Genomic DNA, 22064 nt, shown 5'->3' with positions numbered 1-22064 from the left:
AATTTGTCTTTCACTGATTCCATGTTTATTTCAAAATATGTTTTAATTTGGCGTTCAATAAACTCTCTAAATTCCTGCCTTTTAAGTAGCATGGAGTTTAACCTCCATCTATATGTTCTTGGTGGGATGTCCTCCAGTTCTATTACTAATAACAGGGGTGAATGATCAGATAGTAATCTCACTTTATATTCAGTTTTTCTAACTCTCCCTTGAATATGGGCCGACAACAAAAACATATCAATACTTGAGTATGTTTTATGCCTACTTGAATAATATGAATATTCCTTCTCTTTTGGGTGCTGCCTCCTCCATTAATCCATAAGTTTCATTTCCTGCATTGATTTAACCATACATTTGGCCACTTTATTCTTTTTGCTTGTCTTTTGTCCAGTTTTATCCAACATATATCTGAGGAAGAAAAAAAATTAGTGGATATCATCGTTATTGAATGAAGATCTACCGGGACTAATGCTTGAAGAGGGCGCACGAAATCAGTGAACCGGTGCAGACTTGAAAGGCCAACATGGCCTGTTTCTGCTCTGTAAATGGTTATATGGTTATATCATACATTAATTAATTTTGTAACACTATTCAAACACATATCAGACCACTCCTCCATGGAAATAGGAATAGATAAATCTTTCTCCCATTTATCCTTTATTTTAAATATATCCACTTTTTTCAGTAATAACAAATACATTTCTGAGACAAATCCCTTTAGTCTCCCCACTATCCATCTTTGATGCCACTTTCAGGGATTTATGTAGCTGTATTCCCAGATCCCTCTGATCTACTGCACTCCTTAGTGCCCGACCATTTACCATGCATGTCCTTTCCTGGTTTGCCCTTCCAAAATGAAACACCTCACACTTGTCTGGATTAAACTCTATCTGCAATTTTTCAGCCCATTGTATTGTACAATCAGTTTGATTACATTTTTTTAAAAAACATTTCTATTTTTTTATACATATATTTTCTTCACTACAGTTTTTTGGCATTACTGATAAGTAGAAATTCTGCCTAGCCTGCAGAAGGAAGAGTCTTATGGTATGTGATGTTGTGCATGCACTCTGACACTCTATCTGAACTTGGAATTTTGTTTCTGTGCTGTGGTGTTCTCTGGTCATATGATCTGCTGAGTTACTCCAGCAGCTCAGTGCTTGCTCCACCTCTTCTATCCCCCTTCCGCCAAAGTATTATCAACCTGAAACATTCATTCAGTTTCCTCTTCCACATATTCTGCCTGACCTCTGCCAGTCTCCTAGCATTTTTTGCTTTTTTATTATCTATTGGTCTATTTTATACTTCAGCCAACTCTGCCTTTGTATCTTTGCGATGGCTTTTATTTAATTTGAAGGCAGTGGTTTTTTGACCCAGGTTTCTCATTTGTAAACTGAAGTGAAATTCCATCATGTTAAAAAATATAGAATATAGAACGTTACAGCACAGTACAATGTCGTGATGACCTATATTTTTTTACTCTACAATCTAACCCTTCCTCCCTCACACCCATAATCCTCTATTTTACTTACATCCATGTGCCTGTCTAAGAGTCTTTTAAATGTCCCTATTGTTCCAGCCTCCACAACCACCACTGACAATGTATTCCAGACACCCACTATTCTCTGTGTAAAAAAACCTACCCTTGATGTCTCCCCTGAACCTTCCCTCCCTCACCAGATGTCATCTGGTATTTGCTACTGTCGCCCCAGGTAAAAAATGCTGGCTGTCCACCCTAGCTATGTCTCTAATAATGTTATAGACTTCTATTAAGTCACCTCTCGTCCTCCTTTGCTCCAAAGAGAAAAATCCTAGCTCCTCAAACCTTGCTTTAGAAGACACATTCTCCAATCCAGGCAACATTCTGGTAAATCTCCTCTGTACCCTCTCCAAAGCTTCCATATACTTCCTGTAATGAGGCGACCAGAACTGAATGCAATATTCCAAGTGTGGTCTAACCAAACTTTAGTGGAGCTGCAACATTAACTCACAGCTCTTGAACTCAATCCCCTGATTAATGAAGCCAGGCATACCATTGCCTACTTAACTACCCTATTAACCTTTGCGGCAATCTTGAGAAGTTGTGTTCATTCATCCCCTAAGGAAGAGGTTGTCAGTTAATCTTGCCTCATGATGTGCCCAGATCTGAGGATTTGTTTTCTGATTAGTTCCACAATGTACTATTTGGGAAATGCACTGAGTTCATTCTCAGTGTCACTTTGATGTGCTTAATCTGAATAAGGATTACAGACAACTCTGTTTTAAACCTTCCCTTCTAGCCCATTTTCATGTACAAACCTCCTTCCCCTCTATCAACTCCATCAACACTTCTCGCTGTCTCTGAAAAAGTAGGCAATGTGTTAAAAGACTCGTCCTATCCCAGCCACACTCTCCTCTGGCTGGGAATATTCATGAGGGTGAGATCTCCTGCACTTACCAGGTTCAAGGACCATCCCTGCCGATATTACTCCTGAAAGAATCCCACTCCAGTAAAATAATGTTGCCCTTGCTCTGTTCTGACTGATTTCTCTCAGTAACTCTGCAATCTGTACTATGTTTGACTTGCTGGATATCACACAGAACAGACCTTTTCACAAACTTGAACTTCACTCTCAATTCCCTTCTACCATCTCATGGTCACACTGTGGCACAGCAGGTCGGTCAGCTCCCTCATTGCACTGTAGACTCGGTTTCAGTCTGTCCTGGGTGGGCTCTGCTTCTTCCTCTCACTCCAGATGCTTGGTTTCCTCCCATTCCCCAAAGACATGCAGGACTAAAGGAAATAGGTTAAGGGTGAAAGGGGAAAAGTTTAGTGCAGAGAGTGGCAAGAGTATGGAATGAGCTGCCAGCTGAATTGGTGAATGTATGCTCAATTTTGACATTTAAGAACAAAATTGGATAGGTACATGGATGGGAAGGGAATGGTCAGTGAGACCAGTAAGAATACTGTAATAGTCGGGCAAAAATAATTAATTAATTAAGATGTACAGCCTAGTAACAGGGCCTCCGGCCCACAAGCCCATGCCAGTCAAAATCACCCAATTGACCTACAACCTCTGGTGTGTTTTGGAGGGTGGGAGGAAACTGGAGCACCTGGAGAAAACCCATGCAGACATGGGGAGAATGTACAAACTCCTTATAGTCAGTGTCGGATTCAAACCCCAGTCACTGGTGCTGTAACAGCTTTTCACTAACCACTACGCTAACTGTGCCACCCACATTAGAAGGCCTGAAGGGCCTGTTCATGTGCTGTAGTGTTTTGTAGTTCTATGATTGGCTGGTCAGCAAGAGAGATAGCAGATGCTATAAAACTGGAATGACTCACAAACCACCAGGGAGACTCAGCGGTTCAGGCACCTTCTGTGGAAGTCCATAGATAGTCAACGCTTTGGGCCAATGAACCCTTCGTCGGTAATTGCGAGAACTGGGCGGATTCCTGAATAAAGGAACGGGGAGAGCAAAGAGCACTGGATGGCAGGTGATGGGTGAACATGGGTGGGAGGGGGAATAAAATGGAAAAATAAAGCAGAAGATGATGGGGCCCTCCTCCTTTCACTCCTTTTGGACATTATTGCTTCTATGGACGCTGCCTGACCTGTGTTCCTTCAACATTTTGTGTGCTGCTCCAGGTCAGTAGGTGAAGCCCATTGTAAATTGCCACCAGAGTGCGGTGAGGAGTGGAATCTAGTGGGGAGTGGCTGATAACAGAGTGAGTAAAATTGAGATTGATGGAGAATGAATGTAAATGGGTCAGCATGAATAGTGGGCCAAAGGGCTTGTTTGGTGCATCTCTCTCTGACTGAAGAGCATGCCTTATGAGGATAGGTTGAATGAACATGGTCTTTTGTCCTAGGGGCAATGGAGGATGATAAAGAAGTATGAGATGATGAGGGGCATTAATCATGTAGAGCAGCTGAACAGAGTTAAACACTGAGGTCAGCAAAGTGGATAAAGTTGACAAGCTCATCATGGGTGCAGGAGGCAGCACCTATATAGTTGTCAATGTAGTGGAGGAAGAGTTGAGGAACCTTGCCTGTGTAGGTTTGTAGTATGCTTTTGAAAGTTGGCAGCAAAGTGGATAAAGCTGACAGGCTGTTTAACTCCCTTTGGTTTCTGTCTGTTCGTAGGATGGACTGGTTCCACTGCAACAAGTGCTATCAGAAGCCAGCGAGCGGCATCCATTTCAGTATCTCCAGTTGCCAGCACATCCTCTGCCATAAGTGCATTAGCCGAGGTAAGGGTGCTTAATGGGGCTCAATATCAGCCTTGGTGTAAGCTGTCTAAACCGGGATGAGTAGGGGGAGGGGATTGGGGTCTTCTCATCTTTGTGGTGTTACGTCATAGACCAGCAACAATAGAAATACTCCAAGACCATGGTATCTTTAAAACAATAATTTTTTTATTTAAAACTTAATAATATAATATCTTACTTAACCCAAAATATGCGCAAATCACACACACACACACACACACACACACACACACACACACAGACACACACACACACACACACACACACACACACACACACACACGTGCGTATGAATATGCAAACCATTGCAGTCTAGGCACATTCTGAAAAGACAAATTCAAAGTTCAGTCTTAGAAAGCTTGCGTTGAAACTCAGAACTTCTAGAACTGTTGATCAGAAGTAATTATGATTACTTCAAGTTATTAGACACCAAGTTATTAGACTTCTCAAAACTCACAAATTCTTGTTAAGTTGCTTTCAAATAAATATTTCTTCATATGAATGATTTGTCACAACTTCCCCCTTTCTTGTGTAGGGGTTATGAAGGTTGTGACCTCTATGATACTTTCACAGACTCAGGCAAGGGTCAGACAAAGTAATCATCAAAATGGTCATGATCCAGAGGCAAGAATAATCATGCTTTCTTTACCCAGACTTGGATCAGTCAGAAGTGACCTTTACAATGGCCACAGTAGCACTGTTCTCTTTTGACAAAGAGAAGCAGCTGAAGTGACCATCTTCCTTCATAGTCACTTTAATTCTGCCCCTAGATTACTCTGGTTTATGATCTGAAAGGCTGTTTTCAGGTGTCTTTAATTGCATGACTTTCTTGAGCAATACATAGTTTATCGGTTCATTTTTCCAAAACCACGACTCATTTATCAGATGAACAGGTGTCTCTTTGAGCAAACATTCCATTGTTTCATACTTTCAATGGAACAATAATAAGACTTTTATGGCTCTAAACTTGGGTGCCTTGGCATCTGCTTCAAAATGGTGTGTTCTGTGTGTTTTTCCCCTGTTTACAAACCCCAACAGTAACTCTATGAAATATATAAAAATACAGATAAAACAATAACATAAGCCTATAACAGTGGGGAGGAAGATGAGTCAAGGAAGCAATAAGAAATAGGTGCCACAAGAATTGTACCACCAGGTTCAGGAAGAGTTGCACCATCAGACTCTAAAACAATAAGCTCAGAGACTCATTTAAGAACTCTTACTTTGCACATTATTTATTATTGAATATTTGTTTTCTGCATTGCACAGTTTGTTTGCACTTCCTTCTTGTTTACATTTCTCTTTTTTGTTTACATATCTTTTCTTGAGTACAGTTTTTTTGTTCTACTGATAAGTAAAAATTGTGCCTGGCCCACAGGAAAAAGATTGTCAGGGTTATATGTACTCTCACAATAAATCTGAGCTTTGAGCTTTCAACTTTGGATCTTCACATGTTGAATGTTGTTGTAAAGGTGCATCGGGGAAGAGTAATCAAAACAAAAGATTATAGGATTGGGGAAGAGTGATCATAATGAAAGAGTGGCAAAGAGCAGCCATTCCCAGTGGGGCCCATGCAGCTCTCCTGGGTAGGACAGCATATTTAGTGTGGGAGGGGGGCAAAGGACTGAAATCCTTAAAAAGGATTTCCCAACTAAATGGCTGCCTCACAGGGAAGGAGGCCCATAAATGTTCCTGAAAGGTCTAAGTGGGGGGGGGGTATAGCCAAAGAAAGATTGAGAATAGCTGGCGAAGAGCACTGGGGAGGAGTGATCACAATGAAATAGTACTATTGAGTACATCTACAGGAAACACTGCTGTCCAAGAGTAGCAGCAATCATTAAAGACCCTCACCACCCAGCACACACTCTGTTCTCACTACTGCGATCAGGAAAGAGGTATAGGTGCCACAAGACTCACACCACCAGGTTTTTAAAAATTTTTAAAAAATTTTTCACACTATAAACCACATTGATGAAGATACATACATTTTCCTTTTCAAATATATAGTGTCGTTTTCTCCCCCCTCCATCTTCCCATCCCACCCTCCCTACCTCCCCTCCCATTCATTTAAAGTTCAGAATCTAAGATACATTAAACCCGTCAAACAATGTTGTCACTCAATAAAAATAAACAAGAAATTCCACTGAGTCAATTCTTTTCATTCTCTTCTTCTGTCATTTTAGGTGGTAGATGTCCCCGGTAGGTTTTCTCTATTGTGTTTCATGTATGGCTCCCATATTTGTTCAAATATTTCAATATTATGTCTTAAATTATGTTATTTTTTCTAATGGAATACATTTATTCATTTCTATATACCATTGTTGTATTCTCAAGTTATCTTCTAATTTCCAGGCTGACATAATACATTTTTTTGCTACAGCTAGGGCTATCCTAACAAATCTTTTTTGTGCACCATCCAAATCAAGTCCACATTCTTTGTTTTTTATGTTACTTAGGAGGAAGATCTCTGTGTTTTTTGGTATATTGCTTTTTGTGATTTTATTTAATATCTGGTTTAGATCTTCCCAAAATATTTTCACTCTCTCACATGTCCAGATTGCATGAATTGTTGTTCCCATTTCCTTTTTACAGCGAAAACATTTGTCAGATACTGTTGGGTCCCATTTATTTAACTTTTGAGGTGTAATATATAGCCTGTGTATCCAGTTATATTGTATCATACGTAACCTCGTATTTATTGTATTTCTCATAGTTCCTGAGCATAACTTCTCCCATGTTTCCTTCTTTATTTTTATGTTAAGATCTTGTTCCCATTTTTGTTTAGTTTTACCATTTGTTTCCTCATTCTCCTTTCCTTGCAGTTTAATATACATATTTGTTATAAATTTTTTGATTATCATTGTGTCTGTAATCACATATTCAAAATTACTTCCCTCTGGTAAACTCAGACTGCTTCCCAATTTGTCCTTCAAGTAGGATTTCAGTTGGTAGTATGCCAACACTGTATCGTGAGTTATATTATATTTATCCTTCATTTGTTCAAAGGATAATAATTTATTTCCTGAAAAGCAATTTTCTATTCTTTTGATCCCTTTTTTCTCCCATTCTCCAAAGGAAAGGTTATCTATTGTAAAAGGGATTAACTGATTTTGCGTCAGTAATAGTTTTGGTAGTTGGTAATTTGTTTTATTCCTTTTGACATGAATCTTCTTCCAAATATTGGGCAGATGATGTAATACTGGAGAATTCCTACGTTGTACCAATTTTTCATCCCATTTATATAATATATGTTCGGGTGTCTTCTCCCCTATTTTATCTAGTTCTAATCTAGTCCGATCTGGCTTTTCCCTTGTTTGATAAAAATCTGATAGATATCTTAATTGTGCGGCTCTATAATAATTTTTAAAGTTTGGCAGTTGTAAGCCTCCTTGTTTATACCATTCTGTTAATTTATCTAGTGCTATCCTCGGTTTCCCCCCTTTCCATAAAAATTTCCTTATTATTTTCTTTAACTCATTGAAGAATTTCTCTGTCAAATGTATTGGCAATGCCTGAAATAGGTATTGTATCCTTGGGAAAATGTTCATTTTAATACAGTTTATCCTTCCTATTAATGTTAGTGGTAAATCTTTCCAATGCTCTAAATCGCCCTGTAATGTTTTCATTAGTGGATAATAATTGAGTTTATATAGATGGCCGAGATTTTTACTTATTTTTATACCTAGGTATCTTATTGCTTGCATTTGCCATCTGAATGGTGATTCCTTCTTAAATTTTGAGAAATCCGCATTATTCATTGGCATTGCTTCACTTTTATTTACGTTAATCTTATAACCCGACACTTCTCCTTATTCCTTCAGTTTCTTATATAATTCTTTTATTGATAGTTCGGGTTCTGTTAAGTATACTATAACATCGTCCGCAAATAGACTGATTTTATATTCCTTATCTTTTATTTTTATCCCTTTTATATTATTTTCTGTTCTTATCAATTCTGCTAGTGGTTCTATAGCTAACGCGAACAATAAGGGTGATAGTGGGCATCCCTGCCTTGTTGGTCTGCTTAAATTAAATTGCTTTGATGTATATCCATTTACTGTCACTTTCGCCAATGGCCCCTTATATAATGCTTTAATCCAATTAATATACTTCTCTGGTAAACTGAATTTTTGCAATACTTTGAATAGATAATTCCATTCTACTCTGTCAAAGGCCTTCTCTATGTCTAAAGCAACTGCTACTGTTGGCGCTTTACTCCCTTCTACTGCATGAATTAAGTTAATAAATTTACAAATATTGTCTGTTGTCTGTCTTTTTTTAATAAATCCAGTTTGGTCTAGATTTACCATTTTAGGTACATAATCTGCTAATCTGTTTGCTAATAGTTTAGCTATTATCTTATAATCTGTGTTAAGTAATGATATTGGTCTATATGACACTGGTGCGAGTGGATCTTTCCCTTGCTTTGGTATTACTGTAATTATTGCTGTTTTACATGAATCTGGTAAGCTTTGTGTTTCATCAATCTGGTTGATTACATCCAGGAGGGGCAGCATTAATAAGTCTTTAAATGTTTTGTAGAATTCTATTGGAAATCCATCCTCTCCTGGTGTCTTATTATTTGGTAATTTTTAAATTATCTCTTGTATTTCTACTGTTCCAAATGGTTCTGTTAATTTGTTTTGTTCCTCTATTTGTAGTTTTGGTAGTTCAATTTTAGTCAAAAATTCATCTATTTTCCCTTCTTTCCCTTCGTTTTCAGTTCGGTATAATTGTTCATAGAATTCTCTAAAGTTTTCCTTAATTTCTTTTGGATTATATGTAATTTGTTTGTCTTTTTTCCTTGATGCCAATACCATTTTCTTAGCTTGTTCTGTCTTAAGCTGCCATGCTAGGATTTTGTGCGTTTTTTCACCTAGTTCATAATATTTCTGTTTTGTCTTCATTATGTTCTTCTCCACCTTATATGTTTGTAGTGTTTCATATTTTATTTTTTTATCTGCCAATTCTCTTCTTTTAGTTGTATCTTCCTTCATTGCTAATTATTTTTCTATATTTACTATTTCCCTTTCCAACTGCTCTGTTTCCTGATTGTAGTCCTTCTTCATCTTGGTTACATAACTTATTATTTGCCCTCTAATGAATGCTTTCATTGCATCCCATAGTATAAACTTATCTTTCACTGATTCTGTATTTATTTCAAAGTACATTTTAATTTGTCTTTCAATGAATTCTCTAAAATCCTGCCTTTTAAGTAGCATGGAGTTTAATCTCCATCTATACATTCTTGGAGGGATGTCTTCTAACTCTATTGTCAATATCAAGGGTGAATGGTCCGATAATATTCTAGCTTTATATTCTGTTTTTCTTACTCTATCTTGCATACGAGCTGATAACAGCAATAAATCTATTCTTGAATATGTTTTATGTCTATCCGAATAATATGAATATTCCTTTTCCTTTGGGTGTAGTTTCCTCCATATATCCAAAAGTTGCATTTCTTGCATCGATTTAATTATAAATTTGGTTACTTTGTTCTTTCTGTTAATTTCTTTCCCAGTTTTGTCCATATTTGAATCCAAATTCAGGTTGAAATCCCCTCCTATTAATATGTTCCCTTGCGTATCTGCTATCTTCAAAAAAATATCTTGCATAAACTTTTGATCTTCTTCGTTAGGTGAATATACATTGAGTAGATTCCAAAACTCTGAATATATCTGACATTTTATCATTACATATCTCCCTGCTGGATCTATTATTTCCTCTTCTATTTTAATTGGTACATTTTTACTGATTAATATAGCTATTCCTCTAGCTTTTGAATTATATGACGCTGCTGTTACATGTCCTACCCAATCTCTCTTTAATTTCTTGTGCTCCATTTCAGTTAAATGTGTTTCTTGCACGAATGCTATATCAATTTTTTCTTTTTTCAGTAAATTTAGCAGTTTCTTCCTTTTGATTTGGTTATGTTTTCCGTTAATATTTTAAGTCATATAGTTCAACATAGCCATTTCATACTTTGTTTATCTTTCCTTTCCGTTTCCTCATCATCACCTTTCCTTCTTATCCATTTCTGCTTGTTTTGAACACTTTATAAGACAACATTTCTAAAACATCAAACATTTCCCTTATTCTCCTATCTAAAATTTCTTTATACCCACTATCCCCTCCCCTTCCTGAGTTGCCCTTTATCTCTTGTCGGGCAACCACATCTCCCCTCTCCATTTGGATTTGCGAATTCACTCACAAGCGTCAACTGATTTTGCAGTGACCGTAACTCCTCCCCACCCAGCCCCCCCGAAAAAGATTTCAATTTTCATATATAACAAACGTCACTCTTTTAATTCCCTCCTTATTCCCTCTATTCCCTTTCATTCCCTTATTAATTCTTATCTATACTCTATATATTTTCCTCTAAATACGGATACACTCATGTATATACATACACACCCATATATATATATATATATATATATATATATATATATCTTTGGCTTGGCTTCGCGGACGAAGATTTATGGAGGGGGTAAATGTCCACGTCAGCTGCAGGCTCGTTTGTGGCTGACAAGTCCGATGCGGGATAGGCTGACACGGTTGCAGCGGTTGCAGGGGAAAATTGGTTGGTTGGGGTTGGGTGTTGGGTTTTTCCTCCTTTTCCTTTTGTCAGTGAGGTGGGCTCTGTGGTCTTCTTCAAAGGAGGTTGCTGCCCGCCGAACTGTGAGGCGCCAAGATACACGGTTTGAGGCGATATCAGCCCACTGTCGGTGGTCAATGTGGCAGGCACCAAGAGATTTCTTTAGGCAGTCCTTGTACCTTTTCTTTGGAGCACCTCTGTCACGGTGGCCAGTGGAGAGCTCGCCATATAACACGATCTTGGGAAGGCGATGGTCCTCCATTCTGGAGACGTGACCCACCCAGCGCATATACACCCATATGCACACATTCATATAGTTTGTGGTCATTTTTACTCTCATTACATGTCTTCATCTCTCTGCTTGTTTTGTAGTTGTTCTGGAAATTTTCGTGCTTCCTCTGGATCCGAGAATAGTCTGTTTTGTTTCCCTGGAATAACTATTTTAAGTACCGTTGGGTACTTTAACATAAATTTATATCCTTTTTTCCATAAGATCGTTTTTGCTGTATTGAACTCCTTCCTCTTCTTCAGGAGTTCAAAACTTATGTCTGGATAGAAAAAAAAATTTTGACCTTTGTTTTCCAGTGGCTTTTTGTCTTCTCTTATTTTATTCATTGCTTTCTCCAATATATTTTCTCTTGTTGTATATCTTAAAACTTTTACTAAAATGGATCTTGGTTTTTGCTGCGGTTGTGGTTTCGGGGCTAATGTTCTATGTGCCCTCTCTATTTCCATTTCTTCCTGTAATTCTGGTCTTCCTAGGACCCTGGGGATCCAGTCTTTTATAAATTCTCTCATATTCTTACTTTCTTCATCTTCCTTAAGGCCCACTATCTTTATATTATTTCTTCTATTATAGTTTTTCATTATATCTATCTTCTGAGCTAACAGCTCATGTGCCTCTTTAACTTTTTTATTAGATTCTTCTAATTTCTCTTTTAAGTCTCTACTTCCATTTCTACGATTATTTCTCGTTCTTCCACATTTTCCACTCTTTTTCCTATCTCTGATATGACCATTTCTATTTTATTCATTTTTTCTTCTGCATTCTTAATTCTTCTTTTTATCTCATTAAATTCTTGTAATTGCCATTCTTTCACTGATTACATATATTCTTTAAAAAAAGATATATCCATTGTCTTGCCTTTCTCTTCTTCTTCTGTTTCTTTCTGTTCTTCTTCTTCTTCCTCTGGGTTGACCATCTGTTGTTTCCTTGTTTTCTTTTTACCCTCTTCTTTCTTGTTGTCATTATTTTCTGTGTTCTGCACCTGCTGCTACGTTGCGGGTGTCTCTCTCAGCTGTGGAGATCGACTCCGCAGCTGTTCCCCCCCTCCCGTCACTGTGTTTTTCTTTATGAGCATCGTGCATGCGCGACTCCTCGCGCATGCGCGGTTCCGCACTTTTACTTGGCTCTACGAGCTATTTTTGTAGTCCCGAGCCCAGGACTTCTACTGACTTGAGGGAACGGGCTTCTCTCTCCGCGGCGGGCCTCCTCGGACAGGTAAAGCCTTCACCTTCTTCTTCCGACGTTCTTTCATCTTCTCTTCTTCCCGTTGTTTTCGACTTTTCTCTCTTCGCTGCCATTTTCTTCTCACCTTTATTTTTACTTTGTTTTAATTTTTACTCTTGTACCTTTGTGTTTTGTGTGTTTTTTTTCCACTTTTCCGGAGAGTGCTGGAATTCCCTGACCGGCCACTACTCCATCACGTGACTCCACCAGTTTGCTGATCAGTTTTGAGGGGATTATGGTGTTGAATGCTGAACTGTAGTCATTGAAGACCCCTTTCCTCCTGCACACAGCATCTTTCAGCTGCTCCCACTGGGAAAGAGATGCAAGAATATCAGAGCCAACAACACCAAGCTGAGGAACAGCTTCTTCCCATGGGCAATGAGACTGCTGAATGACTAAAGGAACTGCTCAACCTGACCATCTGAGACTTCTATTCATGAAACAATATTAATTAATTTATTTGTATCTCTGAATACTTGTCCTGCATACGTATTATTTGTCTGTATGTTTTGTGTATAGTTTTGCATCTCTGTGTTTTGCACTAAGGATAAGAGAATGCTGTTTTGTTGTGTTGTACTTGTGCAGTTAGATGACAGTAAGATGGCTTGGCTTGGCTTCTGGAAGTGAGGAAATCCAAGATCTAATGGCACAGTGGGGTGTTGAGTCCCAGGTTTTAGAGTTTGTTAATCTATTTTGAGGGGATGATGGTGTTAAGGCGGGACGGTTGGTGTAGTGGTTAGTGCAGCACCTTTACAGTGCCAGCAATCGGGACCTGGGTTCCAATTCACATTATCTGTTAGGAGTTCGTATGTTCTCCCTGGTCTGCTTGGGTTTTCCCCGGGGCTCCTGTTTCCTCCCACAGTTCAAAACGTACCGGGGGTGTAGGTAAATTGGGTGTAAATTGTGTGGCATAGTCTTATGGGCCAAAATGCTGTATATCTAAATTTAAAATAAAAAAAATACATTAAAAATGTAAATGTGCACAATAAAGAGCATCCTAATATATGCACCTTTGCTGTCCAGGTGGTTCTTTGTTCTGGTGGTCATATTGGGTGTAGCTCATTTAACTCATCTGCGAGTGAAGCTTAGCTGTCTCCTTGTAACAGGTTATATAATTTAGACCCTTTGTTGTTTCCATTCTCATTGGGAATCTTCAGTTCGCCCAGAAGATGGTTTTCCTTAGATTGTCCCTTCTCCTTGCGTAGTGTTCTGGATATCTAGACTTAAATGTGGCCCTCAGCAGATTTTGGATTTCATTGTTCATCCAGGGCTTCTGGTTGGGAAAAAGCCTGAGCAATTTGGTGGGGACATACTCATTCACAGCTGTATTTATAAAGTCCACTGCTGCAGCCCTGGTGTAATCATTCAGATCCTTCTTGAACACTGCTCAATCCATTGACTCGAGACAGTCCTGTAACCATTCTTCAGCCTCCTGAAATCAACCTGGTTGTTATGATCTCTGTGGAACCTCTCATTTTAGAATCTGTGTGCATACAGGAAGAAGGAGCACTGTCAGAGTGGCATAGAACATTGGGGAGGAGTAATTACAATGAAAGCGTGGCCTAGAGTATTGGGGAAGAGCGATCACGATGAAAGAGTGGCACAGAGCATCAGAGAAGAGTGATCACTATGAAAGAGTGACAGAGCATTGGGGAAGAGCAATCATGATGAAAGAGTGACATACAGCATAGTAGTAAAGCAAACATGATGAAAGATAGGAATATAATGGCAGGAAAGTGAAACAACAAAAGAATGGGAGGAGCAATCATATCAAGTCTGAGAGTGATGTTGGTTTCTAATGCTGACCTTCATAGTAGTCGATGAAGTTGAAGATTTGTTCTCCCACCATAACTGCCCTCTCCTCTGCACATCCAACACTGACTCTATCGCCCTTGCAAAGTTTGACTCCATTTTTTGTCTCCAGTCCCAGTGAAACCCTCACAAGAGAGGTTACTTTCCGAGCAGCTGGTCTCTAAATTGGTCTCCAGCTCCAGCATGAGGACTGAAACGGCTGTCATTGGGGTTATGGATGACATTCCCAGTGAGTTCCATGCCAGTCAACTCCCTCCAAACTGTCTGCATGTCAGTGAGCAGATAGCAGCATCCCCCCTTTGAACTTTCTTCCCCATGTCCAGCTCACTGGAGCAACTTCTAATCCAGATTAAACTTGTTTTTTCAATACTCCACACATCCATTTTAACTCCCTCCCAGATTCTGCCCTCTCAACCGCACACTGAGAGTGTAATTCATAGCAGCTGATGAACCCACCAACCTGCATGTCTTTGGGACGTGGGAAGACCCCGGAGCACCTAGGGGTGCTTCAACCCACCTGGTCAGGAGGCATTTCGTGCTGGAGATGGGGTTCGAACAGGAGTCTCCCCTGCTGTGAGACAGTGGCTCCAATCATTGAGCCATCATGCCTCTGTGGAGAGAGAAACAGAATGAGTGTTTCACAGAACAGACCTTTCGGTCTACAGTGTTGTGCCAACCCCTATAAACCTACTGCATAACAATCTCCCTTCTCTAACCCACACCCATATCCGTGTGTTTTCCTTATATCTATAAGTCTATCTAAAGATTGTGTCCCTATTGTACCAGCCTCCACCACCACTCCCGGCAATGCATTTCAGGTACCCGCCATTCTCTGTGTAAAAATCTTACCTCTGACAGTTTTCTTCCGCTTACCTTAAAGTGATGTCTCTGGTATTTGGTATTGTTGCCCCAATAAAAGGGTGCTGGCTGTTGTACTCTAGCCATGCCCCTCATAATATTAAGCCCCTCTATTGTCGTTTCTCATCCTTCATCTCTTCAGAGAGAAAAACCCTAGCTTCATAAAAGATATTTTCGCTAATCCAGGCAACATCCTGGTCAAACTCTCCTGCACCCTCTCTAAAGCTTCTGCATTCTTCCTATAATCAGATAACCAGAACTGAATGCAATGCTCTGGGGTCAGACCAGAGTTTTATAAACTTGCCTCTCGTCTCTTGATCTCAATCTCCTGAGTAATGAAGGCAGCATACCCTAACAACTTGTGCGGCAACCTTGAGGGATCCACTGATTCCTCTGTTCCTCCATGTGGTTAAGAATCCTGCCGTTAATCATGTTCACTGCCTTCAAGTTTGACCTTCTAGAGGAGGAGTCACATGATAGAATGGTAGGAGAAAACTAGCCCTCCAGAAAGGAAGAAAAAAAGTGAAGGAAACACAAAGCTCAAGAAACACAAAACACAACAAATAAAAGATAAAGGTGTGGAGAAAAGAAAGAAAATGGCACCTAAGAAAGAAAAACCAAAAACAATGGGAAAAAAAAGAAGGAAAGACACCAGAAGAGAAAGGAGAAGGCCTTACATGCATGAAGAAGCAGGGACCCGCCATGGACAGAGGAGCCCACTCCCCGAGGTTAGTGGAGACCTCCCAACCACGGGACTGCAAAAATGGCTCACTGAGCCAAACAGAGGTGCGCACAACAAGGAAAAGGAGAACAACGACAGGAGGGGGGCCCAGCTGTGGAGTGAACCTACACAGCATGAGCAGCTGAGAGATGCCCGACAACAGGGCTCTTAGCTGGAAGAAGAGGAAAGCAACAGGAAAGGGAGTGATGAGAAAGAAAAACAGCAGCAGGAGGCCCAAGAGATAACTAGCCCAGAAGAAGAGAACCAACATCAAGAAGCCATGAAAAAAAACACCCAACAAACTGAGACAAGCAGTTCAACAAGAAAGTCAGAAGAAACACAGATACAAGGAAGAGAAGTAGAAGACACAAACCCAAGAGCAGACACAGAAGAAGAAGGAGAACACCAAGCTCTGCACAGAGGAATAGACGGTAAAATGAATGGACAGTACATAGATAAAAATTTATTTCAAGAACAAATGAAAGCATTAAAAGAATGGTTGACACTAGAATTTAGTGAAATGAAAAGAAAAATGAAAAGTACAGAAGAAAAAGTAAGTAGGATAGAGCTGGTCATAACAGATGTAGGGAAAGGATTAGAAAATGTGGAAGAATGTGTAATGGCTGTAGAAATGGAAGTGGACGACTTAAAAAGAAAATTGGAAGAAAGTGACAAAAAAGTTAAAGAAACACAAGAGTTGTTAGCTCAGAAGTTGGATATAATGAAAACTATAGTAGGCGAAACAATATAAAGATAGTGGGCTTACTGCACAACAGGAAGATGAAGAAGGCAAAGATATGAAAGAATTAATAAAAGAATGGATCCCAAAAGTCCTGGGAATGCCATAAATTCAGGAAGGAATGGAAATAGAAAGGGCACACAGAACAATAGCCCTGAAACCAGTCACAACAAAAACCAAGATCCGTTTTAGTAAAATTTCTGAGATACACAAGAGAAAATATATTGGAGAAGGTGATGAATAAATTTAGAGAAGACAAAAAACCTTGCAGTACAAAGGTCAAAAAAAATTTTTCTACCCAGATATAAGTTTTGAACTCCTGAAGAAGAGGAAGGAGTTTAACACAGCAAAATCGATCCTATGGAAAAAAGGCAATAAATTTATGTTAAGCTCCAACGGTGCTTAAAATAGTTATCCCGGGGAAGCAAAACAGATTATTCTCAGATCCGGAGAAAGCACGAGAATTTGCAGAATGCCTGCAGGACAGAAAGAGAAATAAAGAGATGTAACAAGAAAGAAGAACAACGACAAACTACATATAAAGATGTAAAAATAATGTATAAGTAAGAACTAAAGAAGGGAAGAAAAGGGAAGTAAGGGAGAAGGGGGGAAAAAGAAGAAAAGAGGGAGAGCTTTGTTTTAATGTGAAGATAAAAGTCTTTTCTGGGGGGGGGGGGTTGGGTGGGAGAGAATAATAGTCATTGATGGCCTTGTTGAACTATATGACTATAAATATTAATGGAATACATAACCAAATCAAAAGGAAGAGGCTATTAAATTTACTGAAAAAAGAAAAAAATAGACATAGCATTTGTGCAGGAAACGCATCTAACTGAAGTGGAACATAATAAATTAAGGAGAGACTGGGTAGGGCACATAACGGCAGCATCATATAATTCAAAAACCAGAGGTGTAACTATATTAAGCAATAAAAATATACCAATCAAAATAGAGGAGGAAATAATAGATCCAGCAGGGAGGTATGTAATGATAAAGTGTCAGATATATTCAGAATTCTGGAACTTGCTCAATATATATGCACCTAATGAAGAGGATCAAAAGTTTATGCAAGATATCTTTTTGAAGATTGTAGATACACATGGTAATATACTGATAGGAGGGGACTTTAACCTTAATTTGGACTCAAAGATGGATAAAACTGGACAAAACACCAGCAGAAACAACAAAGTAGCCAAATTTATGGTTAAATCAATGCAGGAAATGCAACTTTTGGATATATGGAGGAGGCAACACCCAACGGAGAAGGAATACTCATATTACTTGAGTAGACATAAAACATATTCATGGATTGACCTGTTCCTGTTGTCAGCCCATATCCAAGGGAGAGTTAGGAAAACGGAATATAATGCTAGAATGTTATCTGATCACGCACCTCTGTTATTAGCAATAGAACTGGAGGACATCCCACCAAGAACATATAGATGGAGATTAAACTCCATGCTACTTAAAAGACAAGAATTTAGAGAATTTATTGAGCACCAAATTAAAATGTAATTTGAAATAAATACGGAATCTGTGAAAGACAAATTTATATTATGGGATGCAATGAAAGCATCCCATAAGTTATGTAACTAAGATGAAAAAGGACTACAATCGGGAAATAGAACAGTTGGAAAGGGAGATAGTAAGCACAGAAAAAGAACTAACAACAAGGGAATATACAACAAAAGAAGAGAATTGGCGGACAAAATGATAAAGTACGAAACCTTACAAACGTATAATGTGGAGAAGAACATAATGAAAATAAAGCAGGAGTATTATGAGCTAGGAGAAAAAATGCACAAAATACTAGCCTGGCAGCTTAAAACAGAACAAGCTTAAAGAACTCTATTGGCATCAAGGAAAAAGGAGAATCAAATTACATATAACCCAACATAGATCATTGAAAACTTCAAGGAATTCTACAAGTAATTATGCCGAACTAAGAACAAAGGGAAAGAAGACAAAATAGATGAGTTTCTAGCTAAAATTGAACTACTGAAATTGCAAGAAGAGGAGCAAAACAAATTGATAAAACCATTTGAAATAGAGGAAATACAGGATACATTAAAAAGATACTGAACAATAAAACACCTGGAGAGGATGGACTCCCAATAGAATTCTATATAACATTTAAAGAGTTATTAATTCCTCCTCTCCTGGAAGTAATGAACCAGATAGAAGAAACACAAAACTTGCCAGATTCATGTAAAAGAGCAATAATTACAGTAATACCAAAGATGGGGAAAGATCCACTAAGTTTGACCTTCTAAAGTGGATCACTTCCACATTTAATGATGTAGTCAGTTCAGAGGTCTTTTGACAGAACTGGAAAAGAAAGAACATTAGTCCATGTCAACTACCAACCATTCATTTACACCCATCTTACACCAATCCTGCTGTCCTCTCCCCATCTTCCTGTCATTCCCCCCCCCCCACCCCAGCTCACACAGGAAGTCAATCAATCCACTAACCTGCATGGGATCTTTGGGGTGCGGGTGTGAACTGTTGTCACAGGAAAGGTGAAGGGAGGGATAGTAGGATGAGACCAAAGAGTTTGGAAGCTTCTTTGTCCATACAGAATACTGTTAATCATACTGCAGCAGAGAGCATGGGAACAGGCCCTGCAGTCCGTAACATCTGCGGAGAACACCTTGCCTAAATTAATTAAAAATACCCAGCAGGACAGACTCAGGAAGCAGAGAAAAACCAAGCCAAGTAGTGGTGGGTGACTGAACTGGTTCTGACAGGACAAAGAGCGATACAGACACAGGAACAGGCCCTTGAACCTGATACATATCCCTCCTTCCCCTTCACATTCAGGGAGCCTCTTAATTTCGTGTGTGCGCGCGTGCACGTCTGTATCTGTTCCTATGTGTGTGCGCATGCGTGACTGTGTGTCTGACCCCATGTGTGTGTATCTGTATGTGTGTCCCTATGTGTGCGTGTGTGGAGAGCATATGTGTCTGTGTTCCTATGTGAATAGGTGTGCGCACGCGCACATGCATGTGTCCCTGTGTGGGTGTGGGAGTGTGTGTGTGTGTGTGTGTGTGTGTGTGTGTGAGTGTGTGTGTGTGTGAGTGTGTGTGTGAGACTGTGTGTCAGATCTCTCTGTGACCAGCCTGCTTTCCCTCACACGTGGTGCTCCGGTTTTCTTCCACATCCTACTGTGCAGGTTGGTACGTTAATCGGCTGCTGTGAATTAGTCCCTCTCAGTGTGTGTTGGGTGAGGGGGAGAAATGTTGGGGGTATTGACAGAAATGTGGGAAGAATGAGGAGGATCTGGTTAAATGTATGGCTAACAGTCAGCATGGTCTGGGTGGGGTGAAGAGCCTGTTTATATGCTGGGTGACTGTATGAAAGAGCGAATTACATGAAGTTGGAGAACTCTGAAGGTTCAGTAGCTGGCGTCCCTCTTCTGTTCAGATTGAGGGTGTATTAACTATTCCCCTGGAAGGTGTTCCAAGATGAATTGTTCCAAATACCAAGATTCAGTCAAAAGCTTTGTTTTGCATGCTATGAAGGTAAAAGTAACCCTTACTTAAGTACAACAGTAGTGCAGAAATAAAACAAAAGAGCAGAGTGCAGTGTCACAGGGTGTTAAGGATTGTGCTGAGGTGGAATATGTGAGGTAAGAGATCATCCTTTACTAATGAGGTCCATTAAAGAGATTGATAACAGCAGGAAAGAATCTGTCCTTGAATATGGAGATTTATCCTTTTGAAATTTGTGTATCTATCCTATAAAAAGGGAGTGTGTTTGTGGTGGAGATGGGTTCTTTAATAGGGGGGAATGGTTGGCATAGTGGTTAGCACAATGTCTTTACAGTGCCAGCAATTGGGTCCGGGTTTTGAATCCCACACTGTCTGTAAGGAGCTTGTACATTCTCCTCATGTCTGCTTGGGTTTTCCCCGGGGGCTTCGGTTTCCTCCCACCATTCAAAATGTACCGGGTGTGTAGGTTAATTGGGTGTAAATTGGGCAGCATGGGCTCATGGGCCAAAATGGCCCGTTACCGCTCTGTATGTCTAAATTTATGTTGGCAGCTTTCCTGAGGCAGACGGAGTGGATGGAGGGCAGATTAGTTTTAGGACACTGGAAAACTGGAGCAACACACACAAAATGCTGGAGGAACTGAAAGGGTCAGGCATCATCCACAGAAGGCAATAGACAATTGCAATTTCAGGCTTAAAAGCCTTCATCATGACTGGCAAGAGAGAGACCAAAAGTCAAAATAAAGGGGTTGGGGAGATGGAAGGTGATAGGTGAACAGCTGTGGGAGGGAGAAGACAGAAATGTGAAAAAAGGAAGTGATTGGAGGAAGAGGCAGAGAGTTGAGGATGATGCAGTTCAAGAGGAGATCAGGGAAAGAAAGGAAGGAGATGGAGAGCTAGAGGAAGGAAGATGTGGGTGACAGGGAGATAGAGAGGGAAGGGGAGGAGAAAGAGGAGGAATTGGGCATGAGGCATCATAGGAAGCAAGGGGGAGGTCACCGTAAATTGAAGGTCGATGTTGATGCCATCTGGTTGGAGATTGCCAAGTTGGTCTGTGTGAAGCCTTGAGTTGTATTCACAACTCTCTGCAGTTTCTTGGGATCTTGGGTGGAGCAAATCCCGTCCCACGCAATGACACATCTGGAGAGGAGATTTTCCATGGTGCACCTGTAAAAATGAGGATTTTACATCCATGGTTCTGTCATGGAGAGCATAAAGTTCCTTGGTAAGTATGTTACGCACGATCTAACTTGTACCCACAACACCACCTCATTAGTCAGGAGATGGAGCAGCATCGATACTTCTGAGGAGGTTAAGGAGGGCAAGGCAACCAGCCCTCATCTTGACAACGTTTCACAGGAGCACAATTGAGAATGTCCTGTCTGGCTGCATCATTGCGTGGGACAATAGGTGCAAAGCAGAATAGGTGCAATACAGAAGATTATCAAAATGGCCAGGGAGATCACTGTCATCTCACTTTCCTTTAGTCCCTTATATAATGCTTTAATCTAATTAATATATTTCTCTGGTAGGTTGAACCTCTGTATTACTTTGAATAAATAATTCCATTCTACCTTGTCAATTGCTTTCTCTGCGTCTATAGCAACAGCCACTATTGGCGTCTTATTTCCTTGTACTGCATGAACTTACAGATATTGACTGTTGTTTGTCTTTTCTTAATAAATCCAGTTTCATCTAGTTTTAGTAATTTTGGTACACAGTCGGCCAATCTGTTTGCTAATAGTTTTGCTATTATCTTATAATCTGAGTTAAGTTGAGATATTGGTCTATACGATGCTGGTGTTAATGGATCTTTCCACGTCTTTGGTATTACTGTAATTATTGCTCTTTTACATGAATCTGGCATGTTTTGTGTCTCTTCATTCTGGTTCATTACTTCCAGGAGAGGAGGAATTAATAACTCTTTAAATGTTATATAGAATTCTATTGGGAGTCCGTCCTCTCCAGGCATTTTATTGTTCAGTAGCTTTTTTAATATATACTGTATTTCCTCTATTTCAAATGGTTTTATCAATTTGTTTTGCTCCTCTTCTTGCAATTTCGGTAGTTCAATTTTAGCA

At 39.6% G+C, this 22064-nt stretch overlaps 1 protein-coding gene across 1 annotated transcript in view; it reads left to right on the top strand.

Moving 5' to 3' along the window:
* The window catches only part of LOC138764613 (E3 ubiquitin-protein ligase RNF212B-like), a 188790-nt gene that overhangs the window by 17032 nt on the left and 149694 nt on the right, over positions 1-22064 (top strand). Inside the window, exon 2 of the mRNA XM_069940740.1 lies at positions 4128-4234. Within this exon, the coding sequence (XP_069796841.1) occupies positions 4128-4234 (107 nt within the window). The remainder of the gene's footprint in view (positions 1-4127; positions 4235-22064) is intronic.

Source organism: Narcine bancroftii, chromosome 5 (genome assembly GCF_036971445.1).
Source record: "Narcine bancroftii isolate sNarBan1 chromosome 5, sNarBan1.hap1, whole genome shotgun sequence".
Classification (NCBI taxonomy): Eukaryota; Metazoa; Chordata; class Chondrichthyes; order Torpediniformes; family Narcinidae; genus Narcine; species Narcine bancroftii.
This window is presented reverse-complemented; position numbering and strand designations above follow the sequence as displayed.